Source organism: Balearica regulorum, chromosome 1 (assembly GCF_011004875.1).
Source record: "Balearica regulorum gibbericeps isolate bBalReg1 chromosome 1, bBalReg1.pri, whole genome shotgun sequence".
Lineage (NCBI taxonomy): Eukaryota > Metazoa > Chordata > Aves > Gruiformes > Gruidae > Balearica > Balearica regulorum.
The window spans coordinates 42,198,936-42,217,173 of NC_046184.1; the positions used below are offsets into that span (position 1 = coordinate 42,198,936).

At 34.5% G+C, this 18,238-nt stretch overlaps 1 protein-coding gene across 5 annotated transcripts in view; it reads right to left on the minus strand.

Moving 5' to 3' along the window:
* Positions 1-563: 563 nt before the first annotated feature.
* Positions 564-18,238, minus strand: part of CAPS2 (calcyphosine 2) — a 31,857-nt gene continuing 14,182 nt past the window's right edge. For 4 of the 5 annotated variants that reach the window (XM_075746948.1, XM_075746957.1, XM_075746973.1 and 1 more), the window contains 11 exons: positions 16,723-16,790; positions 14,241-14,360; positions 13,030-13,104; positions 12,072-12,167; positions 11,872-11,965; positions 9,838-9,953; positions 6,796-6,872; positions 5,021-5,175; positions 4,359-4,478; positions 3,201-3,297; positions 564-1,913 (listed from right to left, as the gene is read on the minus strand). In XM_075746948.1, the coding sequence (XP_075603063.1) occupies positions 1,738-1,913; positions 3,201-3,297; positions 4,359-4,478; positions 5,021-5,175; positions 6,796-6,872; positions 9,838-9,953; positions 11,872-11,965; positions 12,072-12,167; positions 13,030-13,104; positions 14,241-14,360; positions 16,723-16,790 (1,194 nt within the window). In that variant the 3' untranslated portion in view covers positions 564-1,737. The remainder of the gene's footprint in view (positions 1,914-3,200; positions 3,298-4,358; positions 4,479-5,020; positions 5,176-6,795; positions 6,873-9,837; positions 9,954-11,871; positions 11,966-12,071; positions 12,168-13,029; positions 13,105-14,240; positions 14,361-16,722; positions 16,791-18,238) is intronic. The other variant, XM_075746964.1, reaches the window with a different exon arrangement.

Sequence of the window (18,238 nt, forward strand, 5' to 3'; positions counted from 1 at the left end):
TCTAAACAGAGTAGGTGATTCTTTGAAAAACTAATAAAAATGCCACTTGGAATTTTTCAGTTATTTGAACAGACACATTAACAAGCTGATCCCTGTAAAACCAGCTGAAGTTGCCCTTCTCAGAATCACCAATTCCAAAAACACTAATTAACAAAATCTTTCCAGCAAGAGAAATTCCAGAGGAATGGGGAGTAAGAAAATCGTAATGAGCCTCATCGGGATTCTTGCTTAGAATAAGCATTGACAGAATTTACCTTTCTCTGTAAACCAACACATACAGACTTTTACAGCCCCAAAAGAACCCCTCAAAATCCTTCAATTGAGAATTTAGAGTGGAAACTGCAATTCTAGTTAATAGTGACGACAGGGTACAAACAATCAAAACACAACAATGCATAAGCTCTTAGAACACCAAAGTGCTCTATCTAGAATAAAGCAGTCAGCCACAGAGGGACTAAGTCCCTCATTTCAGCACTGCCCTTAAATTCCTACGAAACACAAATTCTGTCTCGGAGGAAGGTTCCATTAATCACAGACTATAAATTCAAAACCAGGCAGACAAGCACAGAGGAAACTAATATATTTTAAGTGCATAGGCTTAAGAAATGCAGTTCAACATACAGTTAATTTTGGTGACAGGTATATTGAAACCAAAGGCTATCTATCTCTCTATATATGTAATTAATAACACATTTTTTATTTCGTAACACAAAGAATTTTACAGAATTAACAAGATGTATAACATGGAAAAGCACATCTGGCTGAATATGTGAAGTAGCAAGGAATATTTTAATTCATGGTTTAATTTTTGTTGTGACAGAGGTGGTTGTTTTGGTTTTGTTGTCTTGTTTGTTTGGGGTTTTTCTTATACTTTTCTGTTTTATACTTTCAGAGTAGATAGGAAATGTTATACATCAGTTTGACAAAGGACACCATTGCTAAATTTTAGTTAAAAAAAAATCACAGCAATAGAAAGTACAGAAATCTGAAATTTAAATAAAAATTGTTTTGAAAACCACTTAGCAAAATACAGGAAAGGAGGAAGTGCATTACAAAATATATGTGTGCTTGTTAAAGCCTTTGGGATTCAATGCTTAGCTTTAGACGCCTGACCAAGACGAGAAAACAAGATCAGTCAAGATGGTCCGCATACTAGTTCAAAGGCTAATTGGTGTGAACATCTCTGTACTTCCAGCACTGCAGACATCCTCAAAATTGGAAAAGGATGACCTGCTCTCTTTCAGGCTAAGTACCAGGCTAAGAAACAAGAAACAAGCCAAAGACTGTTATATGAATAAACATACTATTTTTATAAGAAGAAAACTCTGAAGAAAAGCTACCACTGATATTTACACCATAAAATCTAAAGCTTTTCACAAAGCATCATAAAACTAAATTTTGTCTTGCATATACCCCTTCATGCATTTTAGTATTCTAATTCCCTCTTCTTTTAAATTAGGCCACTTTATTCTAATATCAAGTAAATGATGCCTTTTGGTATGAAGAACAGCCTTTATTATTTCCGATGAAAAGGAATGAACAGTATTTATATTAAAGAAGTGGTTAGCATAGCTCAACAGTCTGAGATATATGCCATGTAATATTCTGAAAGCATCTAAAATTTCCCTGAAATCAGTTTAAGACACTAATTATGAAGTAATGCACATCAAGACTAAAACCTCCCTTATTTAGCTCACTCCTTGTTTAAAATCTCCTTCATTTTTGTCATCCTCCACTCTAAATTCCCCAAGAATTCCTTAAGATATTAACAAAATCATCATCATCCATGATTCCAACACTTAATCCTTCATAGTAATCTTCGAACTCAGAATAGGCCACTTCATTGGGATTGCTGCAGGATTCTCCTAATGTTTCCAGAAACGACAATTGAATTTCTTCTTCAGTAGCTTTGCCTGTGAAAGTGTATTTTTTCCATTAAATATATTTTCAAGAACAGTGAATATATAGCATTTAATATATTTCATGCAAGAAACTTTCAAATTTTAGCTTGCAAGTATTTTTTCCTTGAAAAAATTCAATATTCTGATTTCAGAATTAAATCACTGGCTCACTTGATACCAGCTGCAGAAATCATCTTACTTGAATAGCACTTAATAGCATTAAGTATCAACAGAAACATGAGGCCACCATCAATTTCAATGAATTATGACATCAGGAAGATTTTTTTTCTTCAAGTGACTGCAAAAACTAAATCATGTATTTGTAGTAAAATTTTGGTAATTCAGAAGTTATCTTGTAATAACACATAAGTTTAACATAATACAAGTTCAAAGCTCTAGGAAAACCTCAAAGATGCAAGATTGCATTTGAAAAGTGTTCTGCAATTGACATGTGTGTTCTACTGACTTAATAAAGACTACACTCAAGATGATTTCATAGCATCGAGGAAAAAAAATGGAAAAAATATAGCATTATAGCATTGGAAAAAATCGCAACTGTAACATTCCAATACCACCATGTGTCTTCATGTGTTACCATTAAAATCACTGGCAATACAACATTGTCTCTTCTGCAGGTAAAAACAGAAATGGACAGGACACTAGGGAGACTTTCACAATGACTAGTTTGGTACATGGAAGTGTTATTTTAGAAACTGACATACAAATATTTAAACTCCTATTTTTAAAATGGCAGAGTTTAAACATTTTTGAGAATCCTGAAAAAATAATGAAGATACCCATACTTCCTCTCTAAAGGATGACAATCCTGTCCCAGAAATAAATGAATAATTTATTCAGAAGGAATTTCAAGTGCTGAGTACATTCAGTGTCAGTTGGAAACCTTGCATATTTTGATGGAAGAAAAACAGTAATATGAAAATGAGAGTTTACTAATATCATATGCGTCACAGATAACTTGCACACCAAAGCTCAGAAATAACTGCTTAAATGTAGTCCTACACAGGTAGGGAAAGGAGCTACTCTGCATGTATGCACTATTTACAGCTTGATAAAAAGCAAGTATTAAAATTATGTACATGAACACCATTACTATTTATAGTCATGTTCCAGATAGACACATTACAGGTCATCAGAGGAAAAAAAGATCTCTTTAACAGCTCGAGTCTAAGCCAGTACAAAAACTTTGTATTTGCAACTAGTTTCTGGATCTGGTATCTCTGCTAACAAGATGACTTCAGTAGTTACAGATTCTAATTTTTTTTCCTGCATGTCAATTACCTGACAATACTAGAGGATGTTTCTTTGCACAGTAACATTTTCTGATATCTACCATAGGCACACTCCCAGTTTTGTTGAAATCTAGTTTCATATAAGCCTATAAAGGGAAAAAAAAGCATATAAGGGAAAAGAGAAAAAAAAAAACCAAACACAAGTAGAAAGACGTAAAGATCAAATATACTTAACTATCTAGCACATATTTTTAGATCTTGTGCAATGAATTATGTCAACTTACCTATTTTATGTAGGGCACCAGATACCAGAAAATTATTCTAGATTATGGAATTTCATGATTATTTTATCTCAACAGCTTTCACATTAAATGTGGTCCCCTCATCAACTCAAAAAAAAATTGTCTTGTCTCCAAAATTTCTAGCTCATCCTTAGAATCAGAAGTTAAGCTGCTTCCCTTCTGCCTCCTCCAATTACTAAGACTCCTGCGTCATTCTGACAGGCCTCTACACAGCCTCTTTAGCACTGCTAACAGCAGCTTCATTTTCATTTCATTTTACTCAAATACGCATACTCGATACATAAGGCTAGGAAAGTCAGATCCTCCATGATTAAAAGTATGAAAGCATGTGTCATTTTTCGTGATCTCAATATCCAGTCGCTACTCTATTGGCTGGTTTGTAATCAGTATTTCCTACTGCAAACAGCTCCGCATTACATTATAGACATATAACAAATGGAATTTCAAATATAAGTAACTCTCACAAATATAATGACTCTAATCGTAGGTCTCAAAGGAGGCATGTATTATTGCCTCTATTTCAGACATTGAGGAAAAAAAAAATCTGCACACAGATACAGTGATCTGTCAAAATAAGGAAACAGACTTCTGGAAGTGATAGTTTCAGGGTGCTAGATTCTTTATGCACTGGACTGAACTGTAAGAATAGCACGCATACACATAAACTCAAAATAATACAGGAATTACCTCTAGAGTTCAAAATTAACTAATTCAACAATGGAACAGCATGCAGTCTTCCAATTTATGTTTATTTTATTAAACTGAGCTGGAATTTTAAAAGATCTATTACCAGATGCTCAATTCAAGAACAACAACAAAACCAACAAGAACATGATGAATAATCAGCTTCAAGCAAGTTAGACTGCAAAAATATCTAGACCTAGAGTATCTGCAACAAAACTTACTTTTCTTACAAATGCTTTTCGATACTCATTTGTTTCTCCAAATACGGCACGAGTAAATTCTCCATAGTCAACCTTATCACTCTTGCAATCATCAAGAATAAGCCATAAGGATTCAAAGTCCTGCAATTTAAAAATATTTTGCCAAAGTTCTTCACTATGCCCTAGAATTAAACAATTGTTATAATAGGAAATTACAGTATTGTCACAAAAAACCCCAAAAAACCGAACTTCCAAATCAAAACTGACTCAAAGATTTGTCAAAATAATGCAAGTCATCATCGGTCACTGATGACCATAATTCACATTATTTGCAGTTTTGATAGCTGTGGGCTGTTTTTAAAACATAATTTATATAACCCAGAAAAAAAGATAATTAAATAGCGTCATATAAATTATTTTTAAAAGGCCAAGAAAGAAAAAAATATGGACTGCAATCCCACTCACTTCTTCATGACGTAAAAAGATTGCACATTTTAAATTTTTTTTTATTTTTTAAGAATTTCACATAGGACTGAATGCAGAAATGCCAATATACAACAAGGGGGGAAAAAAAAAACCTTGCAAAAAATAGCTATTGAACTATAGATTTAAGCAAAGAAAGGAAGCGATTGCATAAATTAAAGCAAGATAATAGCCATGATTACAGTTTCAGCTAGACTTACCCCTTCAGGTATTTCCAAATGGAATACTTTTAGAGCCTCTTTAAAGTCTGCCTGAGAGAGAAAACCATTTCTGTTCTTGTCTACGTGTCGGAAATACTTTCCTAAGCCTGTTACAACCCGAACTCCTCTTTTACTTAGTGTCTCTCTGAACATACCTGAGGATTTAGAGAAATAAAGGACACAATGTTTACCTGAAGTTGGCCATGTGCTATAGAGCTGATATAAAAGTAAACCCCAACTACTTACGATACTGCTGGTTAAAATGACACATCCACACATCCAGGCTCCCTTATCTTTGATGAGAGAATGTCAGTTCAAAATGAAATTATCAGTTACTTAACATTTGAGTAGAAATCAAATAAAGCAGCAACCGACATGTAACAAAACATTTAAAGAGATCACAGAAAGAAAGGAAGAATGGATATCGCCCTTTGTGTGCTCAGATTATAAAACTGCGTACTTCTGCTGGAATTGATTATATACCATGATTCAATGTACAAAGCAATTTAGGAACACTACTTTGGTAATACAAACATTCCTCTATGGGACACACAGTTGCTCCTTCATTGTACAAACATGTTAAATACATGTAGAAATAAGAACAAATATAAGTAATTCTGCAGAATCGTTCTAAAATGATATAGAGAGAACTATTTCTATGGCAAAAATGTCAGCCTTAAAATCTCTAGGTAGCAGGTTTACTTTAGGGATGTCTGAGTTTTTTAAGCATACCCTGTTAACCGAAGTCATCTGCTATTATCATATTCTATCTTCAGATTACGTGTAGCTACAAATTTAAAGCAAAATAGGGGGGGCGGTGAAAGAAGAAAGTTTTTTCCAGTAAAGTTCAAATTCAGACATAAGTTAAAAGATGTCTTGAAGTATAGAAACATAACTTTCTTCCAAGCCACACCAGCAAACCTTAGATGCAATCAAATAATTGAGAAATCAATTTGTGTCTGTTATGCGAGGGAAAACATGTAATAACTAGAAGATTAAAAAACATCCCTAATTTATTGTTCCAACAATTTTTCTAAATGCCCAAGCAGATTTCAGTAACCAAAGAGTGCCTACTTAAAAAAGGTTCAGCTAATGACAGTAAATACTGGAGATTCTACAAGCTGGAAGCTGTTCAGTTCAACAGTTTTTGTTGACCACACGTTACAAAGATAACACACAGCACTGCATAAACATCTTTCCATAATTTTAAACATAAAGCTATGCCTTTGTCCTAAAAACTGTAGGTAGAAACCTGGTAAAATTTAATTACATATTCCAGATTATACTACTCAATTGTACTCATGCATTTTAATAAGCATAACATTAAAAGACTATAAAAAAACAACTTATCAGTATATAAAAATGGCCCAAAGAAGTATCTAGCACCAAATTAAGAAATGAGACTGTGTTTGTACATTTTGCCAATAACTTTTCAAATTTAATCCCAATTTAACCCCAATTTAACATAGGATCAGCATTATGCTTCAGCATTTTTTCAGAGATTATGTCGACACAGAGATTAACATTTCATTGATTACATTCATGATTATTCTGTACTGTCTCCACAATCTTTAGCCAGACTGTTTATTTAAAGAGAGAGGAGAAAGTATTCTTATGATTGATTTATTCTGGTATCAGATTCTAATAATATTCTGATAAATATCTAACTTTTGTTTAATTTAATTTAATTTATAATGTTACTGTTGTTCTTTGTGTTGAGCTGTAAAGATAGAGATACAGAAATTAAAATTAAATGGGTTCTGGTAGACACAAACCTTGGATCTTCTTGAAAACTTTGCTGTCATCAACTACTTGCTTGGAATGCTCTTGCTTGAATTCCATAGAAGAAGCTCTAAAATAATCAAAATTCATCTTGATTGGTAAAATTACATGTAATATTACTGAACTCAAACTGTAGCAAAAAACATACTGAACTTTACATTTAATTCTTATACTACCCTTACAAGCATAGTATTCAATAGCTTGAGTTTGAGATAGCACAAATAGTCTTTGCAGAAATTCCTTTCTGACAATATTCCATTAGCAGCTCATCTACTAATGCATTAATCGTGGATAATTCCTCTTGTGTGTGAAATCTCCAGAAATTTATTTCAAGACTGTCCTAATCTTCAGCTCAGGCCACTGGAAGAGTTTGTTAAAGCAACTACATTTAGATACCAGTAAGAAAATAACATGAAGTAGCTATAAATCTCTATTTAGAAGAGAAATAGCAAGGCTGCAGACCAAAATCTGAATCAGGTTGTTTTAGGTATGATCTAGGAATTATGGTTAAATTTTGTCATTTTTCTGGCAAGTGATTCCCTTCTGAGAGGGGAAAATCCCCTTCAGAAATTATTACAAATGTTGATACAAAGTACTATGGAAGAACCTATTGGAAGGAAAAAAAAAAAAAAAAGAAAAGAAAAAAAGTCCACGAATCCTTTTAATCAGAACAGGAAGACAAATGCAAAAGCAGAACTGTCAACTATGAGCTGCTTGCTCACCAGTGCTTTGCCATGGAGGAATACTCCTGCTTTCTGAGGCCAAAGACTTACCTCTCTGCTGTCTATTAGGACTTTTCATCTCCACTTCAGGTATCTCCCATTCTGAAATCCCTAAAAGCTTGTCTATATCAAACCACCTAAACTGGAAAGTCGACAACCACCCACAGAGGACAGAGTACTTTCTCCAAAACACATGTAAAGCAAAAGATTCATGGCTTGTGACAGCAGGGCACAGCTGCTCCTGAAAACCTGCAATAGACCTTTTGGACTGTACCTGAGCAGGACTCTCTGTGAGACAGTAATGGAGGTAAGAGCACTAAATTCAAAAGTTTTGCACCAGAGAATACTGAGTTCACTAACACCCCCATTCCGCAGAAAAAGACCGACTTCACAATCTGAAATTTAGTCACTAATGGAAAGAACACAGAGAGAGAGTATAAAAAGGAAACAATCTGTTCCACCACAGGTAGCAGAAAATCCAAAATTATAACCCAGTGAGCAGGTCTTCTTTCTGAAGCCTTTCGAGATAACATTGGATCAACCCCAAATTTTGCAGGTACAAGATTAGCAACAAAAGAAACAAAAAGCTGTTTACCAGAATGATAGGCTCCTGAGATATAAAATGTCTTACATAAACTATCTGAAATTAAACTATATTGTGTTTTATTTCATGGAAAGCTTGCAGAGAGCAAACAATTAGCACTAAGCATCGTACAACTGTATACTTATATAATCAATTACATTTGAGTTTACTGTTTTATGTACTGTTATGCCATACTCACTATGGCTCCTTTGCAAAACTTTCAGTGTAAAGGGACCTTAAAGTTATATTACTGTAACTGAGAACAAGCTTCATGTATCTAAACACTTGCAGAAATAAAAATAATAGTCAGTTAAGTTATGCTAACAAAAGTAGTCTTTAGATAGTGGATGTATTTAGTTGAGATTCTGTTATTGCTGTTCCTAGTCAAGAAGGGATTGAAGCATCTGACATATGAGAAGAGTCTGGGAGAGCTGGAACTGTTTAGCCTAGAGAAGGCTTGAGGGACCTTATCGGTGTGTATAAATACCTGACAGGAGGGAGTAGAGTATACTAAGACAGGCTCTGTTCGGTGGAGCCCAGTGACAGGACAAGAGGCCACAGGCACAGACTGAAACACAGGAGGTTCCCTCTGAACATTAGGAAACGCTTTTGTACTGGGAGAGTGATCGAACATCGGAATAGGTTGCCTACAGAGGTTGCAGAGTCTCCATCCTTGGAGATGTTGAAAAACCCAATTGGATGCAGCCCTGAGCAACATGCTGTAGTAAACCCTGCTCTGAGCAGGGGGGTGGACTAGAGACCCTCTTGAGGTCCCTTTCCATGATTCCATGATTTTATGAAAATTTCTACCTTGTAACATCTGCTGTTGGCTAACAGTCCTCACCAAAACTTGAGTAATCAAACTCTGACTATATTTCCAACACTGTTAAGTAACTTCCGTGTTCAGGCAAGACAGCAGTGTGATAAATTCTATACCAAGATTTTATTTGTGCTAAGAAACAGTATATTCACAATAAAAGACAGAAACCCCAGAGAAAGATGCTTCATTCCCTAGACAGTTTACTTCTGTATAGATACTGAGATGAGAATATTACCTTCAAAAATAACGCATACTCAAAGACTAACCATTCACCTAATCATTTGAAAAAGTTGTTAGAAATTCCCATCTTTCAGACTATGAAACAACATAATTTACTAAAATCTATTTTGAAAGAATAAGTGCAGAAATCCTGTCCCAGTGCCTGAAGTCTTCAACATATGCCAACATCTGGAAGAATGAAGGGATAGGAAGAGGAAGGAAAAAGAAAATGTAAAAAAAACCAAAACAAACAAAAAACCAACAAATGAGAGAAATCTCCAATCCTTCCCCCGCCTGTGTTCAAACACTTGTGTTGTCATGACTGATAAAAATTTTTAACATAAGCTTCACAAAAGATTCAATAATAATAACGCTGATCACAAAAAAAAGCATTTTTCCCTCAAACATAGTATGTTAGCTCATCACATAAGAAAAGTTTCAGTGTGTGATTTGTATATAAAAACATCTGAGTTCAAACAAAGCAAATTAATTATTTTAAAATTACTCGTTAGAAAGTTACTGAATTACAGAACATCCACTAACATCGATTACTAATTTCTCCTAACAACAGCCTAAATACAGATTTATTTGTTTGTAGCAGTATAAGTAATAAGACATTAGAAGCTCTCATTAAAGAATCTTTTTGCGTAAGGAAGGAAAGGTAATTTGAAAAACAGGTAGCTGCACTTACTTTAGAAAATCCATAGCTGCTTCATCAATGCTCATCACACGAAGAGTGAGAACTGGGTTCTGCTTAACACTTTCTGGAAGGTTATGATTAACACTTCGGAAAGTTAGGTTAGCTCCCTGTTGGTAAAGCATACAATGATTTACAAATAGGTTGTGTATTTTGTAAGATACATTCTGCAAGGTTTTCAAGAAGTGTGATTGTTAAAAGCCGTGGTATGAAATGATAAAAAGGTGTAGCTAAGGTCAGTTAACCTTCTTAATGGAGCCTTTCTAGTACTAAACAAAAACAGCTGCAGCCTCCAATGTGACACATTATCCTCTGCACTGAGGTTTGTCTAGTAAGAGGGTCTACTGTTGCTTAATCTACAGTTCAGAAACATGAGACTACAGATTGTTGTTCCCTCAGCAAGGATCTACTTTTCAATTTTTCTTCTCCCTTCATTCTTATAGGATCCAAAACTCACCGGACCACAGAAGAGAGTCATATAAGGTGCCACACCGACTCCATGAGAGCAAAGTTCTCTGACTACAAAAAACCTTCTATAGTTATTTTTAATAACCTAAAATCATACTTGAAATAAACAAAGAACTAAAAAGTAGCCTTCCCAAAGTCCAAGTCATTCCTGCAGCGTTTAATTATAGAGTTTTTTTTTTTAAAATTGCTAGATTTCACTAATAAATATTGAATACAAACATGTTCTCAGTAGTATAGAGTTCTATTACCCAGTATAGTCTCTTCTGAGTATTACAAATTCCCCATTCCTCCAAGCTGGGGACAGAGGGTACACCTCATTTATTCTGCCAAATCAAAGATGCTTTTTAGTTTGAGAGAAGAGGGGAGAGAAAGAAAAGGAGCAAAGAATGCTGAGAAGAATCAAATAAAGCAGTAGCCCTAACCGTAATATCCATGCAAGGCTGAGTTATAAAGCCTCCAAAACTCATAAATTAGGAAGGAGACAGAGACCCTGTTATTGTGCAAACGTCTCAACCATTTGGACTTTGTGAGAGATTTGTATATCTTAACCAGAAACCCAGTTTGCAGATATAGAGATTCACAGATATGACATCATTCCAAAGAGCTATCGAACTCAGTAGCAGTACATTTTCTGGATGGCTTTAAGATGCATCTTTACTGAGCACACATTTCTGTCTGCAGGTTAAAAAGATCCAAATGACAATTAAAAAAAAAATAAAATCTCTAAAAAATAGCTTCAGCCTCCATACCATAAAGTCAGTCATCTATTTCATCTTGGAAACTCTTGTATCATAGCCACATGTAAACAGCTAGGATTAGGCAGGTGATTAGACGAAACACTCTAAAAATGAATGTTGTCCTCTTCTACTTTCAGCACTTTATTCAAACATGGTTTTTGCTCTGACCTTAAGATTTGCACGAGAATGTGAAGAACTCAGTGAAAACACTCTGCACTTGAAAAATTGCTCAAGTATTTATAAACCAGGAACACTTAACTCAGTACAGAAGTACAGCAGTACAGAAGATGCAGTATGATTTGTAGTCACTCATCAGATTAACTGGTAGATGAAGTTTACCATTTTTTCAAAAGCTCTCTCTAAACAGCTGGTGGTAAACATTTTCAAACTTTAGATTAAAACCAATTAACCCGCAATTTCCTTATGTTTAAAAATATTTAATCATTGCCTAGTGTCAAAAATGCCAGCAGACCTTACAAAGATTCTTAATTTTTAACAAGTACTTTAGTCTACTTCATCTTCAGGACTGTCCATCCCGAGTTGTTAATTTTGCCTACAAAAAGGTCTACGCTGTCTGCAGTCTTGTGGCCTCTAGTGGGAAAATTACAAACTACAGCTCAATCTGAAGCCAAAAAAGGACTCTTTAAAATGTGGGACAGCAAAATAATCCAGACTTCTGAAAATCTTTAATTCAAAAGCATTACTGAAGGGAAAGACTTTTGGTCTTACCTGAAAGCTAGATCATTATTTTCAACTGGAATATCTAAATATTACTTCCAAATCACCAACAAAATTGACCTATATTCAACAGAAGAATACTTACAATATAGAAGTCACTAATATCATAAGCTTTTCCCTTCTTTTGTCCACGTTGATGCTGATAAATTCCCTTCTGAATGAAAGGCAAGGCATTTCTTCTGTGAAATAATTAAAAACTGATATTAAAACAATTTCATTTATTTAAGTTTCTTTGATACAGTGGAAGATGTTTTCAAAAACCTTTTAAAAAGTAATTTATCTTACCTATTATTTCCAAACTGTCGAAATTCGTACACAGTAAGGGATCTGTCGCATGCAAAAAAAAATCCAATCAACTCTCTACAAGCATCGCGACCATTTCTAGAAGGAAAATTGAAAAGCATCTTTATGGTTTTGCATCCACAGAAATCCAATTCAACCCAAACATAAAGAACATTTCTATTTTGGAATACGCATTTTATTTCTATGTTGCATATTGTACAATCTTTTTCTTTGAAAGAGATATCTGACTATTTTCTCTAAACCACCACGAAATTCAGCTTCTGGATTTGGACACATACTTTTATGCAATATTCCATTCTCCGCAATGTTAAAAACACCTTTCAAAGCTTCATGTTTTAGTATAGCAATGTAATTTTCACTCATTAACTAAAGGATTACTTACACCAGGAGTATTGCATTCATTATGCTATATGAAGTTGTGTAGCTGAATCCGCAGCTATGTCTAACAAGTGTACAGCTCACTGCTTCAGAAAAGTGCCACTTCCAGAGCTGAAGAATACGTTTATGTCACCGCTACTCAATTCAGAACAATTTCAAAGATGCCCTAAACCTGCAAGTTTAATACATAAGGAGCTGCAAACAAGACACAAAGCTATCCTTTCCATCCAGAGTGGTTACCACATATTAAGACAAGGCTAAAACAATTTTTGATCAACTGAAATGCAATGGCCAAGAGCACTATTTTACGCAGTCCCTGTGCTAACTGTCCTGCACAGAGCTTACTTGGGCATCTTAACACTGCACAATGGGACTGGAAAGCCGCTATCCATCAGCCATGTCACAATTTGTATTATACATGTATGCATATACCCATACAGCACATACTTTTTTCCTAAATACAGGGAACAGAAAGGTTCAATGCAATTAATTATTTCAAGAGGGTAAAGATCATCATTCATAAATTCATAGGATTGAAAAGCTTCACAAAATTTATGATTACCTCGATATAATCCTGCTATCAAAGCGTAGCTTGTTAGAGAGCATGTTTTCAGTTAATCCTGATTTAGTCCTTATTCTGTGAAAATAATGCAGCATGTTAATGATACCTCTATGCTCACAGAGAAATGTTACATAAAAATCAGCTGTTTCAAAACAGCAAAAAACGTGAAATATGGTATCCTTGGCAACTGGCTGAGGAGATGATCCCTAATAGTTGAATTAGAAAGCAACTCAGAGTTGTAATGTGGAAGGTGTTCTGTAATTATATAATACGAGAGTAGATTCACAGAAGGCACAGACATGAATGGCATATTTTGTTTACATACACTTATATCAAGAATTAAACCTCTAGCACTCACCATACATCCACAAATCAATGCGTTTAAAATACCTGGGCAAAAATACCCAGGTCGGGGCTTGTTTACCCACCTAGATATTTTATATTGTCCATATTACTAGTTCCAGAAATGGAGATTTGTCCATGTGATGGGTGTAAGAGATTGAGACTGGTTCAGTTGCCTTTTTTTTTTTTTTTAAGAATACAAAGATGACATTTGCTGAGAAAGACTTTAGAGCAGGATGTTAAAATGCACAAAGTAGAGACGTTTGCCTGTATGTTGAGAAAGATTAACAGAACAAAACACGGACCTGCAGATTCATTTAATTTTATGGATCACAATGTTTTCTCAGTTTTTCTTAAGCCCTTAGAGTTACTATTTCAATGCTCACAGGCCAGGAATGAAACTTCAATGCCAATATGGTTAATTATTGCAGCAGAAATCAAAACATGAAAAAAAAGTGTGATTATATTGTGAAGATCTACATTAGCATTTATGGATGTACATTCATGCAATTTTATGCACCTCAGGATAGGAATCTCTAAAAGGATTTGACAAGATTGTAAGCATTCAACAGCTCCAAAAAGGCCGGCAAAACCCTGTGATGAACAATATCAATATAAGTTTAAGAATGTTTTCCCAGGTTTTATAGGTTCTACGAATCAATGATTATACACAGGGAATCCACATAAAAAGGTCCCACTAGGCAATTATAAGCACGGGGAGGCTACAAAAAAGGTCTCACATGAAGCTGGTGGATCCAAGCCAGAAATAAAACATCTGGAAAGGCAAATAGATTTCACAGTGCCCAAAATAATAAAAAATATAGCAGAAAACGTATTTCTAAAAAAAATGACCACTAGAGAAAACTTACTTTGTTTCATGCAGCGTTCTTCTTCTAAAACGCATTGGTGCTGTCCCAAGTCCCAGAAGTCCATGAGCTTCCTTGTAAACATCAGCACGCATGGATTGCTCTGGGTCACTTATAACAGCTCTGACCAGAAAGAGCAGGAACAAGACCTCTGACTATTAATCAGTCTGAATTTCAGACCTTACATATTCTTACTCAGAAAAGAAAACATCTGAGAATAACACAGCAATAAAATCTTGAAGTTATCCATTAAGTTTGCATAAATCCGTGGGGCTTTTTTCGGTTTTGGTTTTTTGTTTTTTTTTTTTAAATTTTGAAGTCGATTACTCAAAAGCAAATATATGCAATATTATTCTGGCAGTGCATTACTACATAGTAACTTTACATATATAAGTATTATTTAAAGTGTATTTTATATATGTATATATAAAATAAATCTTAGGATTACAAAGGGTTTGAGGGTTTTTTTTCCACTATTTCTGTAAATATTCCATCAGTGATATTCTTTATCCATGGCTCCCTCCAAAATCAGTGACAGCAGTTACTAATACTGGCCAGTGACATCACCCAACAAATACATTGGCATTTCCTCTCCAAAGCACTGACTACACAACCCATGAGATCTCAAAGTCCCATTAAGCAGACAAGAAATAGATGAACTGGTTTGCAAACATTTCGATATTCTCTGCATCAGTTTAACAAGTAAACAAAAGAAGAGACCCTTTAAAAATACATTAGATTCTTTTTATGTTATTGAAATGGCTCAAAATCAGAAGGAAAAAGTAATTTTGCACAGTTAATATAGTTTCATAAACTTTCTCTCTAATCTATGCAGATCCGTCTTTGCGCACATCGGTTACACAGATTTAACTGCAAGATTGGCTCTACTAAAAAAAAAAATAATCAATCAAAACACCTTTGTGTTTCCTTTAATAGATTTTTTTTTCATGCAACAGTTTTGAACTTATCTTCCCCGATTAACATCCTGCTCTCTGATACCAATTTGTTTGGCAGTACTGGCACAGTTATATTTGGAATGTAAACAGAGAGATTTTTCAAATTAAAAGTTCATCCTGATGCAGCTGCAGCACTACTGAATATTGTTTTGACATTGTCAATAGACAGATTCAGAGTAGGAGAAGGAATATATGGAAAAAATAAGGCAAAGCAGCTGAAGGAGGTTAAGCACAGAATAAACATCTGTGATCCAAGATGCACAAACTTGTATGTTTAATCCAACATCGGTGGAATCGAAACACTTCAAGACAACCAGTGCATTTTTAAGATAATCCCTGTAATCATCTGCTTTACCTACATCTTTGTAGAGATATGATGTGGGCCAAGCATTTCTTTGAAAATTGGTGATTTCAGCACTGAATTTTTCATTATTTTTAATCCTGCTACAATGACGCTTGGAATTTAACACTGTGTTTCAGTACACAGTCTTGTTCCCTTCATGCAACTTTCTGGATATCTCAGCTTTAAATAGTGTAAAAGCATTAATAGACTTTTAAACAATATAGGTCATTTAAACTGAAGTTGGAATGGAAACCAAGAAAAAATAAAATTGTGAAGTTCAACAACATGTCAACCTCAAAGTCTTAAGATCTGATGGGCTATCATATCAGTGCAGATGACTACAGAGATTGTAAACTAAGCACAGAATGCAACATACTGTAGAGCTACCCACAGATAATTTTGAACGAGTGTAAGGTAACATGAAACTATATTAAACTAGCTTGCAGCATCTTATATTGCCATAACCAGACAACTCAGATAAAGCCCTGAATTATTAAAGCATGCTTAAAAATGAGAACAAGTTTATGGGAATAATAATAAGGAAAGATGTTTTTACTATACTGATGTTTACCTGTAAGTCACTTTTTTTCCCCCTTAACATAAAAAGGGATCTTTCTACATAGAAGCAATGCTTTTCTGGAGCTAAAGGGACAGCAATGAAGTGAGGAGAGCCTTCCTGTACAACTTTTATCAATTTGATTCATCACTGTGCCTTTTTTCCTACCTGCCCAACACTGGTATAACATTCCTTTACTCCAGAGGGACGTTGTGTCAATATTAATAAAGGAACAGTAATAAAACTAAAAACTTAGAAACTTAGAAAACAAAATTAATACTAAAGAAATATAATTTGTAAGAGCAGGCATCCATATATTTGGCTGAGATGCAAGAAGGTTGTTTCTGAGAATTAGTGCTATTGTAAAGCTCTTCAGTTAGGATCAAGTATAAAATTAAAAATTATTCTCAGAAAAAAATGATCTTACATAGCACTTTAACTGCATCTTTTAATATAAATTAAAAAGAATTTTCACTGAAATGAATTTTTGCAAATAATAACACTACATAAGAATGCATAAGACTTGGAACGAGATAATAAAAAGACCTCCTAGGCAAGAAAAGCCACACGCTCACAGATTTAAATTCTTCTGTAGGGAAAACTGAAATTTTACATTATAAATTCACTTACCTAGATAATTGATCCACCATCACTTGTTCTACGACAGCCTGTTTTCTCCTCTCTGCGGCAACATCCTCCTGCAATGAAAAACTAAGAAAATCAAATATATAACACCAGACACTTCAAATAATAAATTACCCTTTAAGATAGCATTCAGAGGTCATAATCTTACCAATGTCATAATTAATCTTTTTTTCCCCATCTTTTTGAATAGAGTTCTATTTGCATAACAAATAAGACAAATAATATTCTCTGCTACACACTCAAATTGTCTATGCATATTAGTTGTCAATGAATATGAGAATTCTAGTATTTCTTTTGACAGGCAGCATCCTTATCTCTGTATTGTTTCCAATAAATTCTGTACGTACAATAGAGCCTGAGGAAACTCACACTAGTCTAGGTTTCATGGTTGACACAGATTCCAACTCAGAGAATGAAACTTTACCTCCAGCAATATTTAGTCAAAAAAATTCTTTTACAACTTAGTCTCAACGCACAATTTTTATTTGCTGTGTGCCACAATAATTTTCTGCTGAGACAGGCCAATCTGAAAAACCTTTCAGGAAAGATCATCCTACAGGGGAAGGGGATTGAACATTATCTTATTACTATTTTTAGAGTAACACTGAACCATAACCTTGTGCCATTCACCATAAAGTACTCAGGCATTGATCAGCATTTGTTTCATAGAAAGCAAAACCAAAGCACAAGAGGATGCCCCAGGGCAGTATAGATGCCACTGGCAACAACCACGCACCTCTTTGGTTTATCTTCCAGATTTCTGAACTTTTTCACTGTACTTAATTTTGCCTTTTTTTCCAAAGAATTAATTTTTCATATAGGAGAAAACAGAGATTATTGCTACTGAGGGGGTTTATGCAATAATTCTTGTGTGCAAACCAAATTCTAGATAGATCAAGCCTTCCCATGGCTGAAAAAGAATCAATAGTTGGTTCCAGACACTAGGTAACTGTAAGGGATAATTGCTAATTCCACAGAGATGTTACAGGTATAATTCACAACCTTCAGGTAAATACTGATTGGTACTACCAAAAAAAAACCAAAACCAAAAAAACCCCACCAAACTAAAATCCCCAAAAACACCACTCCACAAAAAATCACCAACCAAAAACCCCAAATGAACAATGTAACATCAGACCAGCTGGTGTTTATTCTGAACTGATTTTAAGCCTCAAAAGATTTCTGAATTATAGGAGATAGGGGGCTTTTTAGTTTGCTTTCGTATTTCATTTTTGCACTTACCAGAACTATAGGTGCTTTATTCCAAATTAATGAATCTTTGCCCATTAACTGTCACAACAGATGTACTAAAAAGCTTTATGTAAAGGAGGACACAGTGACAATACAGAGCCAGTCTTTGTTAAAACACAACATATTCCATAGACCCCAGCTTATAGAGCCAAACCAGCTAGCATGCTGAAAAGAACTTGATTTTTAAAAAAAGAAACCTTACACATGGAATTTCAGTTGAATACTAGGTCACTAAATGCTGTCTTCCATG